Raw genomic sequence first — 19,490 nt, forward strand, 5'->3', positions numbered from 1 at the left:
TGTTTATAAAATTGTTGCTCTTTTGGACAGAGCTACCAATCCATCCTTCAAGGAAGTATTATCGCGGATTGAAACTCAAGAAGAGTGTAGGAATTTACCAATGATCTCCTTCCTCATTCTCCCAATGCAAAGGGTTACTCGGCTTCCACTGCTGATGGATGTAAGAGCAGCTTATTTTTAATTGTCTGTTCTGTTTATGATTGCGTTTATATATGTAATTCTGATGTGATAATTTATAATTATGTAATCACTTATTTGCTTATCCATCATATAAACTGCTGAATTGTCATAATTTCAGTAATTTAGAATTGGCCCAGAGAAACCTGGGAAATACTTTTGCTGGGGCAAGTAAACATTCTGCCTAGGGTATTTAATTTTCTATGGCTTCTGTTGGATTATAAATTTCTATATAAAGTATAGAGCCTTATAATCCATTTTTTGTCCTTTCCTGCTGGTTGACTTTAATAGGACTATTTAGTGCTATTTTATTTTCAGATTATTTTTTGCACAACAAGTGCTGCAACAACTCTTATAAAACCTTTAGAACAATTTTAGGCTTAAGAATGTGGAAAATCATTTCTTAAAAGTGTTATGGGCTAAAACACAATTTAGTCATGCTTAAACCTATTGTCACAATGCCATACTACCTTATAATATTTATTTAGTTTATATGCTTGACCTTCTCACTTGAAATATGATTCAGTGCGGCATGCACAATTAAAGCACAAAATCCAATCATTAAAACCAATTGAAACAGTTACAAACTACGATAACAAAAAGACAAGAGGAAGTGTTGTCTAAACCAGCCAGTTTAGTGTAGAGGTTAAGGTTAAGGTACCAGACTACAAACCAGGAGACCATGAGTTCTAATTCAGCCTTAGCTGTGAAAGCTAGCTGGGCTTTTCCCTTTCAGCCCAGCCAGTTATGGGGAAAATAGGAAGAAGGTATGGTATGTTGGATATGTTTGCCATCTTGAGTTACTTGTAAAAACAAAGGTGGGATATAAATTAAATAAATGAAAGTTATGTTTGGATCTTGTGCTGTACAAATAAATCTTATAGTTTCACTTAATTAAAAAGCTATTAATAAAAAGCTGTATTCATAAATAAAACGCAAGACAGAATTTCAGGGGTGAGAATGAGTGGTCTGGACCACTCAATGAATTTTGTCAGCAAGAGTTTTGAATCTTCTGCCAACATAACTAGGTATGCTAAATTATGTATTAATACATAATTGCTATCATTTGGCCTGGAAAACCAACAGTAATGGTTCTTTTTATTCCATTAAGCCTCTAAAAACAACATATTACCAGGAACCGTTTTATAGCATTTTGGCTTCTCGCAAAAAAAAAAACCCTCTTAACTCCCTTGTCATTAAAAATATATCAATGTTTGCTTTGGTGCGCGTTTGTTTTCATAGCTTGCTTATAAAAGCAAGTTAATAAAATGTTGATTTAATGGTCAGACTGTTTTTATTATGTTCCTTTAAAAGAGAAAATGTTAATTTGCATCTTGTTCTAAATCTAACTATCTACATGTTATCAAAGACTTCAGTATGCAGGTCTTTAATACCTTGTTAAAACTGAACTGAAGAAGTAGGCAGATAAAGACATTTGTACTTGAAACTAAAAAAGAAAGAAAGATGGTGTTACCAATTCATTACATTAAATATTAAAAGTGAAATTTAAGTATTTCCTGGGAGAAAAAAACATTTCAGAGTAAGATGTCTAGAATATAGTATATTTTGATTCAGCAGAAGGTAAACATTTGCATAAAATTCATAATACAGATTTGCATATACAAGTATCATACACATTTCCCTCTCACTAATTAAAAAAAAACACCACATCTCTAAATTGGTGAATTTTTTTATTTCAGACAATTTGCCAGAAAACACAGAAAGATTTGCCAAAACACGAAGTTTGCAAAAGGGCTTTAAAAGCAGTAAGCAAGGTATGTTTAGATTATCTTTAAAGAATACAACGTGTTTATTGCTGAAATTCTTTTGTGCATGTTTAGAAGTCAGAATTCCGTATATAATCTTCTAAGGGCAAAATCTTCTAAGTAGTCTTACAACCACAGTTGAGCCCAAAATTTCCATTGTTGAGCAAGACAGTTGCTAAGTAAGTTTTGCCCCAATTTACGACCTTTCTTTCCACAGTTGTTAAGTGAATTACTGCAGTTGTCAAGTTAGTAATATGGTTGTTAATAAGTGAATCTTGGCTTCCCCATTGAGTTCACTTGTCAAAAGGTCACAAAAGGTGATCAGGTGACTGGGACACTGCAACCCTCCAAAATATATCCCAGTTGCCAAGCGGCCAAATTTTGATGACGTGACTGTGGGGATGCTGCAATCCTTGTAAGTGTTATAACCAGTCATAAGTCCTTTTTTTTTTTAGTACCTCAGTAATTTCAAACAGTATCTAAATGAAAGGTTGTAAGTTGAGGACTACCTATATCAGAATTTCACTCGGCAAATCTACCTTTTGGGGGGTAAAATTTGATTCAGAAAGATTATTCATTGTCTCTAGGAAAATGATAATAGCAAGAAGAATGAAGAGCTTCCTAGGCAGTTAAGTGACCTACTGGCTTAGCAAAATGAATTACATTGTTCAGTTATAGTACAGTCAGATTTATTTCCATAAATTATAAGTGGTATAGGTGGTCCCCATCCTAGTGTTCTATTATCTTATGACCTTCTATGTTAAATTGGGTTGAGACATAGAGACCAAAAGAGGTTATCATGGGACCTTCATTACTGAGTATCATCCTTGTCCTTATTCGACATGCTCCTATTGTAACTACATTGATTCTCATTATCAGAGATACGGATTCTACTTAATGCAATGGCATAGTATCTTCTGCACACTTATACTAGCGACAAATATGTTGTCTCTTTTGCTGTTATAGTAGCTTTAAACATTTTTAAAAATTTTACTGCACCTTGAATTTAATTTTCTCTTTGGGATGAGCTAAAATATATGCAGCTGCTTGATGTCTGAATTTGGCTCAATAGCCCATGAGTCGTCCAAGATTGGTCAGCTGCAAACTGAATATAGTATACCATTTTCTATCATTTATTTACCACTCAGTTTTATGTTTGTCAAATCTTTATACATATATGTTGGTTGATGCATATCATCACAGTAATCTGATGGAGATATAGTAGTGTCAAAATGTGTTGTTTACTACACTAAGTTCGCATTTAGAACACATTGAATCATTAATTTCACATACATATTGATTCTCAATTCATTTACTTTAAGATACATCCTACAATTATGTACTGATCATTTGACCTAGAATTTAGGATGAACTATCTGTTATCTACCACATTAACGTTTGCAGCAGAATTTCATTGCAAGCTAAATTCTTCATTTAGCTTAGCAGTCTCTGAGCCTTCTGTATTTCTAGAGGTGCACAGAATATTGAAAGAAGGAAGGGAAAAATGGCAGTGTTGATAGGTTCATTTCTGTTGTCGGATGGTGGCTTTATATTTTCAGCTGCTAATTTTTGCAGCCTAATATGAGCCTCAGTAGCACAGTGGTTAGAGTGAAGTACTGGAGGCTACTTCTGCTGACTGCTGGCTCCCTGCAATTTGGCAGTTCAAATCTCACCAGGCTCAAGATTGACTCAGTCTTCCATCCTTCTGAGGTGGTAAAATGAGGATCGAGATTGTTGGAGGCAATATGCTGACTCTGTAAACTGCTTAGAGAGGTCTGTAGAGTACTGTGAAGTGGTACATAAGTCTAAGTGCTAGTGCTATTGCTATTGCTAATATGGAAAAGAAAGAACCACCCTTCTTTTGTCAAAGGACAATTGAAATGTCATAGCTTGGACTTCTGTGAGAAGCACAATTAATTTGTCTATATTGCAATCAGCGATCATTGAGAATCTAAAAAAAAAAAAGGAAAAAATGTTTTCTGGCTAAAAATTGAAAATTAATTTGGTTGCCTCCCCCAAATCTTCAAGACAGATGTGCACTTTTCTTCCCCAGCCAGGGACATGTTTATCACTAGCAAGAAAATTAATTAAAATTTAGTGATACTGATCTTTCAATGAAAACTTGTAAAATACTATACCTTATCAGTGGTATGAAATTATATAGGAATGTAGTGCTAACTTTCTCCCATGCTGGATAGAGAGAATAATATTCATATTATTATACAGGACCCTAGTTGTATTAAGAACTCTTGATAAAACACTATTTATTGGAAGTCTCCTTAATACCCAGTAATTTTTGTTGCAAATTATTAATGGTGTTAACATTTTTCATAAAATATATAAAAATGGAAAGGGGAACAATATAAAAACTGCTTCATTCAAGAATGATTATTGATTATTTATCTGTCCATGCTGATACTGCATGTTATATAATGTGGTTCCACCACAAAACCGCGGTAGACTAAAGCGCGCTCGACGAAAGTACGTACCTGACGTCATCACAGCGCAACGAAAACATCACGCTGTGAGCGGTAAAGTTAAAATTAACGCGAAAACCTTACCCTAACCCCCCCAAACCTAACCCTAAACCTAACCCTTAACCTAACCCTAAATCTAACCCTTAACCTAACGCTAAACCTAACGCTAACCCTTAACCTAACCCTAAACCTAACCCTAACGCTTAACGTAACCCTAAACCTAAACCTAACCCTTACCTTTACGTGAATCGGCTTGCTTTAAAAGCGCTTTTTAAAGCGCCCTTTTTTCTCCGCGGTCGTATTTGTCGCGCTGCTGATGATGTCAGGTACGCGCTTTAATCGGGCGCGCTTTAGTGGACCGCGGCTTTGTCGTGCCACGATATAATGTAATCAATATTGTAAGAGGTTTTTAAAAAGTGGTGCATTTTTCATACTGTTCAGATCAGAAAAGAAGACTAGCATTCCCGTGACATATACTGTTACTCTATATGGAAGTCGCTAAATTATCAATTAATAAATCTGATTTTATCTTTGGCTCATAAAAATGGCTTCTAATGGCTTGCTAACAAATACTTTCCAGAAAAAGTATGCCTCATGGGTCTTTTAAAAATGCCTTTATCTTCATTTTTCCAAATTATTCATTATTTGCACTGAAATTCATTGCTATTGAAGAAAGAAAATACTTTAATATGCCTCCTACACAGAAACTAGCTATAAATAGAAATGTAACTGCTTTGTATCTAAGTAACTCCAGATGATTTTTTTAAGGGTATAGATTCCCCCTCCCCCTTTTTTTCTTTTTTTTTGGGGGGGGGAGAGTCCAAAGTTTTTGGGAAAGAGAATAGACTTTCCCAAAGGTATCTTCCAGAAAGTTGGGTAAGGTTGCTACTGGGTATACTAGTTTTATCTTATTGGCAATTAGAAAAAGCAATATCTCATGTTCCTTTTCTCTAATGATATAGTTGGGAAATGGATTTAATGATATAAATTGGAAATAAATAAAATCAACATTTTGCGTTATTACAATTCTTGAAGTTGCCCCTTGCAATAGAAATCAAAAAGGACAAAGGGAAAGATTTAAAAACTTCCTTTTGGTTTCTCTGGCACTGAAATCCTGCATTTCCTTGGTAGTAAGGAAAATAAAGTCTTACATTAATTTTATTTATTTATTTATTTATTTATTTATTTATTTATTTATTTATTTATTTATTTATACATACATTAATATTAATCCATAGTAATATAAAAATGCCATTAGAATTTTACAGTCGAGAGTCTATAGACTAGAGCCATGATGGCAAACCTATGCAGAGCCACCTCTCCAGGATGGCTCTCCAGGATGGCTCTCCAGCCATCGCCCAATGCTCTTCCGGGTTCTGACCAGCAGCTCTTTGTGCTCACAGGAATGCCAGAAGCTGGCAGAGTAGCTCCCCGGCATCCATGCACATGCTAGGAAGCTGAACTTCTGGTTTCCGGCATGCACATACATGCTGGCCAGCTAGTCTTCATGCACACATGCACGCCAGAAATTGGAAGACCAAGTGACCAGTGCGGAAAACGGAAGATCAGCTTCCCGGCGCATGCATGCATGCCGTTGAATTGCTCTTCTGTTTTCTTCTGTCAATCTGGTACATCAGATACATCCATAACTGCCTGGGCAATAGCAATTGCACCAGCTGTAGTTTCTGGGTGTGTAAGTGCATCACAGTTGTTCAAAGGGGAAAATAAGATATGAGTGGCCTAAAAAGAAGGTATAGATAGCCAGTGTCCTTGGATATGTGCCTATATGTCAGAAGGGGCCTGTCAAGAAAAACCAAGGCAAAACCCAAGAATCCTGTTGTTATGAGTTAGAATATTAAGGAAATTGTAGCAGTGCCATTTTAAAAAAGTAGAAGTAGCATTCTTAAATTGTTTGTAGAAAAGGCTAGTTCATTCAAAAATAGCTGCACATTACAAATATTTTTTTCTGATTCCCTTATTGTTACATATCTATAAAAGATGTAAAGAAAAAAAACTACATTTTTAATACCAAATGCAAACCTGCTGGGTGACATAGATGTCTCTTTTTCCAGTTGGTTCGTCTGTGCAATGAAGGTGCTCGAAAAATGGAAAGGACAGAAATGATGTATACCATCAACTCCCAGTTGGAATTTAAAATCAAGGTAGGAGACTTCCTTCCATGCATTTTATACAGACTTTTAGCTTCTGGTTTGTTTTAGTGCTGAGTTTTGTGAGTGAGAATAAGCTGTGTTTATTTTTTTTTATGATGAAATAGGTATTATTCAGTTGTTTTGGAAAATAACAAAAGTGCTTCCTGAAAGCAATAAAGATTAAAGCACAGTTCATATTTTTGGCTAGCAAATGCCAATTCTTTTTCTTTCTTTCTTTTTCTCTTTGCATTCAGAACTGTAGAAGGAACACATTTTATTGTAAAAATGTCTGCTTAGAAAACCAGGAGAAAAGATTAAATTGCAGATTTCTTACTTTGTAGCCCTTTCCACTGGTTTCTTCTTCACGATGGTTAGTGAAACGGGGTGAATTGGCAGCATTTGTTGAAGACACTGGACTTTTTTCGAAAAGGACTTCTAAGCAACATGTATACTTCTTCCTCTTTAATGATGTCCTCATTATCACAAAAAAGAAAAGGTAGGAGCTATGCTGAATACATTTTTTACAGTGAAATGGTAGAATTTTGCATGTATTTCTTTTATTATGCCTAAAAAAGAAACAAATTATTACTTTTTAGTTCTCTTATTTAAACCTTTGACAGCTCTGTTGATTTATAATCCACTGCCTTTTTCTGTGGGTATAATGAACAAATCTTTGTCATGTTAACAGGGTTTTTTTCTTTAAAGAAATCTGCTCAGAGTACTAATTCACACTTTAAGAAAACTAATAGTGGGAGAAGAATTTTCATCTGAGTATAGTATGCACTGATATTCATGTTTATTAGGCTGATCTTTTTCTCACAGTTTTTGCTCTTCATTAAGAGATTCTACTAAGGAGTGATATGAGATACTGAACCTGGAATCTTAAAGATTGGTGATGACATTCAGAACTGAGAAAAAGAAAAATATGTTGCAAAATGATCTTGTATTAAGGATGATGATGTACATTGTTTTAAAATTGCTTGCATATTAGAAGAAGACTTTGCAAATGCTTTACATACCAGCTAGGTCATGAAATGAATTACCTGGATCTTTTCTAATGATCAAGCATGCTGAAAGGCATCTAAGTAATGACACTTTTTCAAGTCCAAGTAGCTTATAAGTAGCTAATTTTATATACTTAAATGTTCTTCATATTGAGACAAAATCTGATGGGTTGTTATGCTTTAGTTGAGTGCTTCCTAAGAATAAGTTGTGACCCAAAAGTGATTCCTGTTGGGTTGAGAAGTAGAGTTGTAAAATAGTTCCCAGAAGATTGATTAGTTTGTAATTTTATAAATATTTGAAAATCAGCTCACATTGCAGAATTTATCCAGCATATTGTGCAAGTTGTTCAGCCTGGGAAAGCCCTTGACCAGCAGTGAATGAGATGTCTTTCTAATTTTATACATTTGTCTCTTTGTGTTCCTTCTAGGATAGTCTAAAATTCATAATTTCTGGAATAGTCTGTCCCGTTTGATGCATGTCATTCCAGAGACAGTTTTGACAGATTTCAGGTTTAAATTCTCTGAGCTGCAATTGGTTTGAATTATTCCATCATGATCCAGCTCTGAAACAAGTATATATTGTCCAAAACTCCGTATCTTGGGTACCTTAACTTGTTTTCAGTTCTGAAAAAATATCTTCCCGAAACCATGCTGGAATAGCATGATCCAAAGAGGTTAGGCATGATCTGGGATTTTCCAAAATGTTCTTTGGCCAGGTCACCATGCTTTGTACATCTCTACCAGTTTTGAAGCACATGGAGGCCAAGTGGTCCCTGTCTCTTTCTAAAACTAGATGGAATATGTTGCTTTTTTTTCCTGCTTCTGTATTAAGACCTTCAGTGCTTTACAAAATAGCTTTGAAGTGGTATTTCTTCTTGTTCTTCAGTGAATGCCGCACTGTTGTTAGTCTGTACTGCCTTAAAATATAGCATATGTGATTTGATTAATTGAGATGTATTTTCCTCTCTTATCCACAGTTAAATGTTTCTCTTTTTGAACTGTTGAATTAATTATTTTTACAACAATTCATATTACTGTGAAACTTCATTAACAGAAACATGGATAACTGTCAAGTATGCTCACATTTTTAGAAGGCCTACCCCCACCCTTTGTTTAACTGTCTGGTTATTAGATATTCTTACATGGTATACAGTTCCCTTAGGAGATCACTGAAATTCTTTCTCCATCTAATGGTTTGTCAGCTCTTGAGATAATCCTGGTAGTGGAATGCAGCTTGACTTCTTCAATATGAAGCCAGCCAAAGGTCACAAAACTCTTTGGAATGTTACCTGTGCACACTTTGTGGATACAATGGAACTTGGGCTATATATATCAAAAAAATATTCAAAACGATAACACCCATTTGTAATTAAACTATTGTTTGAGTTTCTTCAAAGTTGCAAAGTTTTACAGAAGATTAAAAGCAACAAAAACTAAAGCTAAAACTAAAGCTTAGATGTATTGAAATCTTTGCAATTATTTGCAATTTAATTGAGAAAAAAACTCAGAAAAGGAAAGATTTTTTTATTTTTATTTTTGTATATATGTGATGTAACATTGGCTGCATTTCTTGGCATGCAGGCAAATTTTTACGTGGAAACTACAGAAATAGTTTACTAGTAACCAGATCCCTAATTTTTGTACTTTTACACTTTTGGTATAAAGCCAGCCTTATTGCATATCCATTTTCATACATCTGCTAACCATCTTCTCTAGCAATACGTTGTTTATTGAGATGGGGAGGATTTGGCATTACTCATAAGGACTTATTATGCACTGTAAACAAATTAAGCTCTTTTATTCTAGTGGAATTGAAAAATAATTGCTTTACAAACTTCAAAATATCAATTGTTTATATATTAAAAAATTATCTGTATAAATTTTCAGTTGGATCCCATAGACGGTGATGTAACTAATGCAATATATTTACTAAAGTTGAAGGTTGGGGAGAATTATATGTTTAATGATTCAAAATCAGCTAAACATTACACACAAATGTTTCTTTTCTTTTTGGATCCAAATTGAGTGACTTGATTTTAAATCAGTTTATTTAGTGCAGTCACTCAGTCAGGAACAAGCATTGTGGAAGTTATGCATATTCATCAAATTTGTATTCTCATTAATAATGTTTTCTGTAGTAAAAAGCCGATTGATTGATTGATTGATTGATTGAATAGAAACAGGTTCTCTTTCTGGGTTCCTTCAAACAAAGATGGCTTCTTGGAGCAGACCAATACCAGAGGTGGAGGAACAAACTCTCAAGGATGAGTGTTTCACCACTACCAGAATTCATTCACATCACCCCAAGATGGCTTGGCCAGACAAGAAGGGGATGGATCTAAAGGGCAGAATGGGAATATTACAGTCATAATGACCCCATCACTTCCTTGGGTCCATCAGGTTTAAACAATTCTAATACAACTGTGCAAGGCTGCACCCCAGGGCCTGTATAAATGTCATTATCCAACTAAGAATAAATCCAAGTCATTTTATCCAGCGTAAATGTCCATTTTCAAAGAAACAAGAAATGTGATTTTGACTGATCTGTTTTTTAATGAATTTAGTATAAGCAAATGCATTTAAACTATACTTATTATATGATTAAAGGACAGTTGTTAAACACACAAATTTCACTTGGCACAGACAATTCTAGAAGAAGCACAGATAAAATGCAGCCAGCAGAAATATTTGTTTGTATTAATTATGTGCCCCATAATCTGTCTCAAAGTTTTAAAGACTGGTAGTAAGTGATGGGAAGTTCTATATAAATCCGACCTAAGAAGAGAGATGAGTCTCAACTATCTGGTTAAAATGTATAACTTCTATATCATGAGTTTCCATAGTTGTATTCACATTGCACATCCTAATACTGAATGTACTAATGTTGAGTAACTCTGGTTTGGGTGCAAAACCTATGTAACCAATCAGAAGGCTTGATAATTCCCTAGCTAAGCTGCTGAAAACGCTTAACCTTTAGAAACGAACTCCATTGAAGCATTTGTATGGATGACTTTTCTCTGAGATTCTGGAATCAGATAATCATTTGTTGCAAAATGAATTATGTGCATATAGTCTATGTCTTGAAGAGGTCCATTTCAGCTGGAACAATTGGGTTGATGGGACTTGCAGCATGCTCCCTCTGCTAGCACGAGTGGCATAGGCCAATCCCAGTGAGGAGAGAGAGTCCTTCAAGTAACCTGGACCCATGCCTTGAAGGGCTTTAATGATCACCCACACCTTGAATTGCACCTGGAAACAGACTGGGAACCATGCAGCTCGCACAGCAGTAGTATTACAGGAGCCATTCTGCATCAGTTATAGCTTCCCAATGCGCTTCAAGGGTAGCCCCATGTAAAGCACATTACAGTAGTCCAGCCATAAGATGACTATTGACTGAATGATTGAGCACAGGGAATCCTGGTCCAGGAAGGCTGCAACTGGCACACAACACAAAATTAGGAGTGTTTAAATTAAATATAAGAATGCATACGTTTAAATATGGAATAGACCCAATATTGCTGTAGCAATAGGACTTAGACTTATATATCACTTCACATTGCTTTTCAGCCCTCTCTAAGCAGTTTACAGATTCAGCCTATTGCCCCCAACAATCTGGGTCTCATTTTACCAACCTCGGAAGGATGGAAGGCAATGTTCCCTCTAATTTTTTTTCAGTGTGAGCGGAAAAGTACAGTGTTTGAGCTGCACAGTTTCATGCCTGAGCACCTAAGAGAGCAACAGTTTGAACTGCTGTCACGTCTGCTGGACATTTGCGCAACATTCCAAGCGTCAAGCGCCGATTGCTAGCAAGATTTCAGCCTGATGAATGCCAGGCATGAAAAGTGCCACTCAAACACTATACTTTTCCACTCACCCTGAAAAAAAAAGGCTCTCTGCTCAGCTTTTACATTGTTAGACTGGCTAGAGAGAGACATGGCACCAACAGCCGGGGTCCTGGCATTTTGCAGGAAACCTGTCCTCTCACATTCCTTTGGAATGCAACCCATCACATTTGAATTAGATCTTGCCAATTATCCTATTAAAATATAATCCTATTATTCTAAAATATGACTAACTCAATATTAAAAACTGTAAATATTTAATGCTGATAAATAATAGCAGTAATTGTTATTTAGTATGACTAAAATCAGTATTGATATATCAATATAATATCTATCAAAATTGACAATAAACACTAAAATAACAATACAAATATATAATGTGGAATATAAATGTAATAAATATAATATATAAATGCAACATAAATTAATAAAATAATTTATCATGAAACTCTCCCCCTTTAAAGTAGTAAGATCAATTAAATAGTCTAGCAAGTTTGGACTATGTGCTATATGTTATGTTACTTAAGAATATATATACCTCAGAATCAGATACAACAACCACATCATTTCCAACTGAGTCAATAAAATCATATGCCATGCCAAAACTATTTTAAATAAAGATATGAAATTAATCAAGTATTGCATTTATTTTTCAAAATGAATGTACATTTTTTTTAATTTAAGTTTTGTACCCTATCTTTTCTAACTAACGTTAACTTTAAAAAGATGTTAAAGACTACAATACAAGTAATTAAATGAAGACTAAAATAAGTGTTTTGGCACATTGAGCTTTTTATATTCCTTTCTTATATTGCTTCCTTAGTTGAGAACTTGCTCCTCAGCTTACTTATGCATTAACTATTTGTTGCTTTTATGGTTTATTCATTCACTGCTCCATCTTCAGTTTTTTTCACAGGGGGCAGGGCTGCTGTTGAAGACGTCGACGAGCCCCTGCCTCCACTAGAATAACTGCTGCCGCCGCCTCCTCCTCCAACAGCACCAACACATTTGCTGCCCAGAGCTGCGACTGAGGTGAAGCCGGCAAAGCTCCTGCTGGCATCCCCGCCAATGGCAGCGGCGGTGGTGCCTCCCCCTCCCCTCGGAGCACCTCAGCTGGGCTCTGGGTTACCCCTGACGCCGCCTCCACCTCCGCCACTTTCCTACTAGCTCCCGCAGCCTCATGGCTCCTCAAAAGCACGGCAGAGGAGGAAGGGAGAGGGATAACGCGGGGGCCAGCTCAGGTGCTCCGCGTGGAGGGAGAGGCACCACTGCCACGGGAGGCTCATCAAAACAAGTCTGGGGAGGTCATTTGCGGGCGGCCAGTTCTAGCCGCCTGCAAAGGACTACCCCCGTTTGCTTTGATAGAAATCTCTGCGCGGCGGTTAGAAACTGCTGCACGGGGATTTCTTGCCACGTGCGCGGCCGCGCACCTTAGAGGGAACAGTGATGGAAGGCTGAGTCACCCTTCAGCCTGGTGAATGCTGGCAGCCAGCAGTTAGCAGAAGTAGCTTGCAGTACTGCATTCTGACCACTGTGCCACCACTGCTTTATCTTGATAATTGGATCCTTTATGTCCTTTTTTCTCCTTTGCTGAACAGCTAAAAATTTCTGAAAATCAGGCATTGTGGACTGTTCTCTAGATGTTCGTTACACACCTGACATGTTTAGCATTGATTTGAATCTAAGCTCCCTTTGACTCTTGTCTCTTTTGGTTCCTTTTATTGACAGTGACGAGAGCTACAATGTTACAGATTACTCCTTAAGGGATCAGTTACTAGTTGAGCAGTGTGACAATGAAGAACAGAATTCCTCTCCAGTAAAAAGTAGCACACCAATGCTTTACTCTCGGCAGAGTTCTGCCAATCACCTCTTCAAATTAACTGTCCTGAGTAACCATGCAGGAGAGAAGATTGAACTGCTTTTGGGAATCGAAACTCAGTAAGTAAATGTCATATAGTAAATTTCTTCAATTTGTTTTTTTTTTTAAATCTGGGATTCTCGAAAAGATTTTTCCATCCATTGTATTGAAATATATTTTTCTGTTTACCTTTGTTCTGCAAATACATAATAATAACATAGTCTTAGATTATCAATTTGCTTATTTTCTTGTTAGTAACTATCGTAGGATTACAGATTTTTGAGACAACACATAATATCAAGTTAATTAAATTAACAGAATTGGAAGGAGCATGGAGGTATTCTAATCTTAACCTTCTGCTCCGGCAGGAAACCCTATAACATATCAGACAAATGGCTGTCAAATCTCTTCTTAAAAACTACCAATGTTGGAGCATCCCACAACTTCTGGAGGCAAGTTGTTCCACTGATTAATTGTTCTAACTGTCTGGAAATTTCTCCTTAGTTCTAGGTTGCTTCTCTCCTTGATTAGTTTCCATCCATGGAAACAAGGCTTCGCCAGTTCCGTAGATGTTGGAACTCTTCTATCATGTCACGCCAAGTCCTTTTCATTAAACTAGACATTCCCAATTCCTGCAACCGTTCTTCATATGCTTTATCCACCAGCCCTCTGATCATCTTTGTTCCTTTTCTCTGCATTTTCTAGAATCTCCACATCTTTTTTATATCGTGGTGATTAAAACATATTTTGTTTGAATAGCAGCTTCATACACCTTTGATTTGAGCCAAGAGAGTCTGCTAATTTTGCCTAAGGGAAGAGTATATATTATGTGTGTGTGTGTGTGTGTGTATGTGTCTGTATATCTATCTATCTATCTATCTATCTATCTATCTATCTATCTATCTATCTATCTATCTATCTCTATCATAAAGACATAATTATTTGTTCCTTTACTATATTTATTACAATCATTTGTTTAAGAAAAGTCATGTAAAATCTCTACATTTTAAAATTTTGTCGTGTCTCTAAAAGGTTCAGCTTAAACATTGCATTCATTTCATGCACATTCATTTTCTAAGAAATAAATATTATAATTCAGATGTTAACTCCAGACTGCAGCGAAGCCATGGAAACTATCTTGCTGAATTCTATGTAGCCTGGAAAAAGGAGATGATAAAAGAATCTGCCCTGCCTTGTTTGGCTAGACTACATTGAAAGACTATTCATCCTAAGACAGCAACAACAAGAAGCATCTTGTTTTCAATGATTCAGATTCCATTAAAAAAATAACCCTTCCATTTTGTGGAATGGCCTTGGCATCTGAGTATCTTGCTGAAAAGTAAAAGTCTAAATCTGTTTCTGGAATCTGAAAAGCAAATCAAGTGTGTATGTGCATAAAAGTCTGTACATTTTTGCCCAATAGCGTTAGGACATTTGTTCCATCTCAAAAATTAAAATGAACCATGAAGCATCGCATTGTGAGATACACAGACAGATGGACATTCCTATAGGATGGCTAGAGAGCTAGCTGATTAAATATTGCAATATTATTAGATTAAAATGCCAGAATGTCCCTAGTGAATTCAGCCAATTTGAAAATTGGCATAACTAAACCTTCTCTACCACAGATCAGTCTTTTAAAATCTAATTATCATAATTTCTTCATTGGAAGAAATGAAGTTTCTTCTAATATCGCTTAGCTGTCTGTGCTGTATTTCAAATGACAAGAATCATTAGCATAAGTGTACTTACCTATCTTCTTATGTCTTAAAACTTAATAAGTAGTGATGCATACATATATTTTAATGCATTTTTTCAAACAATTTCCTTCATTAAAATTACTGTTTAATATATCATAGCTTTTTATTCAGGTACTGAAACTCAAGTGATTTTAGTTTTTGAGCTGATCCACCAAGACCCTTATGTTTCAGAAAATGTCCTACATGCATTACAAACTAACCACCTTCAAGACATAATTACCTTTTTTTTGTTAGCAAGCTTCTATAACTCCCTGGGATATATTTTCTTACTGCATTAGCAGTCTTCTGAATAAATAACACAATGTCTTTTATATAGAATTTTTTGCTTTGTTTTAATACCAAAGCATAATTTAAAAAATGTTATACTGAGATATTTGTGCGAGATTACCTTGGTCAATTTATTCCATCCCAGAGCCAAGAAGAACAACTTAGGTGTTCAATAGCTCCGAGAACCATGATGGTGAACCTATGATACGCATCCCGGAAGTGGCATGCAGAGCCATCTCTCTGGGCATACCAGCTGGCACCCGTTGCTCTTCCGGGTTCCGGTGTGCACTGGCCAGCTGCTCTTCACACATGCATGTGCGCCAGAAACTGGAAGACCAGGTGACAGGCATGCATGCACATGCCAGAAACCAGAAGCTCAGTTTTCCGGCGCGCACATGCACACTGGGGAACTGCTTTTCCGGTTCTGGCACACGTGCTCCGGGGAACTGCTTTTCCGGTGCTCCCCCATGCACACGCTCCCATTTCAGCACCCATTGCCAAAAATGTTCAACACTGTCCTAGAACATAATCAGGACATGAATTATCCGTGTCTCTGAAGAGATGTTATTCCAGAGATCAGACATTGCAACAGAGAAGACATGGTTCCTGAAGCATCATCAGAACACCTTCATTTTGCCACACTATTTATTGTCTTTGTTCCAGGTGGGACACAAGATTGTTAACCTGCAGGTTACTTAACGAACCACCTATCTACCACAACATCTGCCTGCCTAATTTGATCCTGCAGGTGAGGTGTGCTCAGGTTCCTTCAATTAAAACCAAGTCACGTATTGGGGCTCTGGAAAGGCACCTTCTCTGTAGCAGCACCAATCTTCTAGATAGAAGGAGATCCTCCCATCCCAGAGATATGGGTGGCCCCCAATGTGCTGTTATTTAGATGAGTACTTAGCCCCTATTCAGCCTTTGGTGAGGAAAAGTGAAACTCCCACTTCATTGTCTTTGACATCTTTTATTTATTCCACTGGAATGTCTTTGTTGATTGTTGTGTGCTGTCTAGTCATCAAGAGTCATGTGGCATAAGAATAGAATAGAATTGCATTGAATTGAACTGGATTGAATTGAATTCTTTATTGGCCAAGTGTGAATTTGTCTTTGGTGCATATGCTCTCAATTTATATTAAAAAAAATCATCAAGAATCATAAGATACAACACTTAGCGATAGTCATAGGTTACTAATAATCAATCAAATCATACTAGGAAACAAACAGGACAATATAAATTATAAAAATACAAGCAATAGGGTTATAGTCATAAGTGGGAGGAGATAGGTAATAAGGATGAGAAGAATAATAGTAATGCAGTCTTAGTAAATACTTTGACAGTGTTGTGGGAATTAGTTGTTTAGCAGAGTGATGGCATTGGGGGGAAGGGGGGTGTTAATAATTAAATTAACAATCAAATTTAGTTAATCATTCTCTCTAGATTTAAAAGGCTTTCACATCTGCAGCCATTCTGTCTTGCTAGTGAGCAGCCTACACCTTTGTCCCAATGCAGATCTTAATCACCTCCATTTAGTCACTTCTTTGGCCTGGGGCAGAGTTGAATGCGGGTAACATAAGCATAGAGATAGTAATTTTTTACTCCATGCTAATGAATTGCCTTCCAGACCATCTGCGAGTTTAACCTCCCCCCTCCGCAGCTGACGACTAATATTGGCCACTTAAGGAACAGAAGAAATAGCACAATGTGGTGCTGCTTACTCCAAAGTCTCCTGTACAGTTCATAAAGATATTTATGATATCGAAAGTCAAAAGACTTTCCATAAAGATTTAGGATGATCATTCTCTTCTGTCCTAGTCTTATCTGTGCAACCTTTTTAAATTCCAATTAATACAGGTCTTAATGATCTGTTTTCTCCAGGAGTTTCTAAATACTGCTTTCTCCCCTGTCATTTTAAAAGGGCAAGCTTGGACCCTAGACACATATTTAAAATAAGTGTAATATAAATGCATATGCATGCCATGAAAAAGAGGGAGATACTTAAACATTTATAATTTTCCCCCCTTTAGGAATGAGAGGGCTCGCTGGATTACTGCACTTGGACAAAGCAATGATAGAAGAAGCAAGGACAGGACAAGTAAGGAAGGAATGAGAAAATGATGAACTTATTTGGGATTGTAAAGTGAGCTTCAGTAACCATTGATAAAAAATTAAGCTTAACTGATGTTTTCCCCCGGGCCCATATTTATCTTTCTACTTTGAATAATAAGTAGACAGTACAGACTTTTTTATGTATCTAAATTTCCTTTTATTTTTATTTTTATTTAGTTCTCATGAGAGATTGAATAAGATTTAACATTTCTAGGATGCCCCCTACTGGTCTATAGCTTTGGATGTAATTGATAGTTAAAAATGATTTACCTGAAAGTTTTTGATCTTGTTTCTTTCTGTATGCTGTCTTGAGTCTCCTTTGCAGGGGGGGGAAAAAAATCAGGAATTTTCCATTTGAAGAGAGTTTGGAAACTGCATGCCGAGAAACTTAAGTCATACTGAATATGCTTATAATTGCTTCACCTTTAAAGTGAATTCTTGAGCTTTTGAAATTCACCATTTGAATCAATAAATACTATTTTTCCCCTCAGCATTGACTCAGGTAGAAGTTATCAGGTCATACACTGCCAAGCAACCTGATGAATTATCCCTCCAGGCTGCTGATGTAGTTCTTGTTGATCAAAAAGTCCAAGATGGTAAGTAAAGGGCTTTTCCAGTTTTTTTAGTGGCTGTAAAACCCTTTTAAATGCAAAACTCTTTAGCATCTGTGCTATACTTTACTCTCTACAATTACTCTTTATAGAGTTGGGATATCTTCTTTGAGATTTAATATGTAAGAACCAGTTTTACCTGTTTAAAATATTACGCTATGATGATTGAGGTTCATGTTTCATTCTGGTTTTGTCTCCAGTACAAGTAAAATGTGGATTATCTCAACATAAGTACCTTCTTTGGGCATTTTTTCCAAGTGTGCGGGAAAACCATAGATGGAATATATGAATTTAAATTTGATCATATAAATTTGATCAAATAGAAATATTTAATTTGAAAACATCTTTCTGAAGAGCTTCCTGAAAGTCATTTTTGTAAGCAAAATGAGTATTAACAAAATACCACACTTTATATTTTATTTATGCTTTTAGTAAAATCTGCAGTACTTTCTATAAAAATGTCACGAAAGTATCTGACCCTGTATTTTTACCTAACCAGGCTTGGTGGGATGTTCAGAAAAGTCACTTGACCAAAAGCGGCAGAAATATATTGGATGTTTCTAAGTAACCATAAAAAAAGGAATGCAAAGTATACTAAAAGTTTAATGATTAATCTTAACAAACGTTAAGCTTTGCAAATTTAAATTAATGCTTACTTTAATTGATGATACATGAAAGAAAATAAATGTTCTTTCCATCCAATCCGTTTGGGACCCAGAGTATTTGGAATGTGTGCTTTTTGTAACATTATAGGTATTCATATTTAGAAATATGAATAGCACTTTTCTGTGATTCACAACTGTTAGTTAATGGTTATCCCTTAGAAATCAGTCAAAATAATACAGATAGTACTTGCTTAATGTCTGTTTGTTCAGTGAGCATTTCAAGTTATGATAGAGCTGAGCAAAGGGATTTACAATTAGTCCTCAAAGTTCTGGCCATTGCAATATTTCTGTGCTCACATGATCAAAATGAGTGCTCCTGAGGTTCACCCACATTTATTTTTTTATTAAATTTATATGCAGTCCATGTCACTGTTAAGTAATTCTAGGTGGCTCACAATAGCATAAAACAACCATATTAAATAATTAAAATGTTAAAAACATTGAACATGTTTACAACTACTTTTGGGGCATCCATCTGCCCCACGACTGCCAGCTGCCCCCAACACCCTGCTCTGCCCATCACTGCTGCCCTTATCACTATTTTTTTGCTTAGCACTGCCTTTTATGCCACACTCTTTTGTACTTGTTCAAGAATTGTCTTAAACATAATTGTCCTATTTAAAAAACACTGGTAGGGCATTTATCAATGCCCTACCAGGCATTGTGTACAAGCTGATGGTTCCTAACCAGTTTGATGTGAGTGGCTAGACTCCTCAAGAACATGCAGCAAACTCCTTGTCCCCCATTTTATTAATTTACTGTGAATTCTGTTGATTCACATCCAAAAAAGTCTTTGGAGG

At 36.1% G+C, this 19,490-nt stretch overlaps 1 protein-coding gene across 2 annotated transcripts in view; it reads left to right on the forward strand.

Annotated features, from left to right (window-relative positions):
* The window catches only part of ARHGEF26 (Rho guanine nucleotide exchange factor 26), a 70,323-nt gene that overhangs the window by 47,292 nt on the left and 3,541 nt on the right, over positions 1-19,490 (forward strand). For both annotated transcript variants that reach the window (XM_032224770.1, XM_032224771.1), the window contains exons 8-14: positions 31-160; positions 1,878-1,952; positions 6,493-6,582; positions 6,912-7,066; positions 13,145-13,354; positions 17,333-17,400; positions 17,906-18,010. In XM_032224770.1, the coding sequence (XP_032080661.1) occupies positions 31-160; positions 1,878-1,952; positions 6,493-6,582; positions 6,912-7,066; positions 13,145-13,354; positions 17,333-17,400; positions 17,906-18,010 (833 nt within the window). The remainder of the gene's footprint in view (positions 1-30; positions 161-1,877; positions 1,953-6,492; positions 6,583-6,911; positions 7,067-13,144; positions 13,355-17,332; positions 17,401-17,905; positions 18,011-19,490) is intronic.

This window comes from Thamnophis elegans, chromosome 10, assembly GCF_009769535.1.
Source record: "Thamnophis elegans isolate rThaEle1 chromosome 10, rThaEle1.pri, whole genome shotgun sequence".
In the NCBI taxonomy this organism is placed as follows: domain Eukaryota; kingdom Metazoa; phylum Chordata; class Lepidosauria; order Squamata; family Colubridae; genus Thamnophis; species Thamnophis elegans.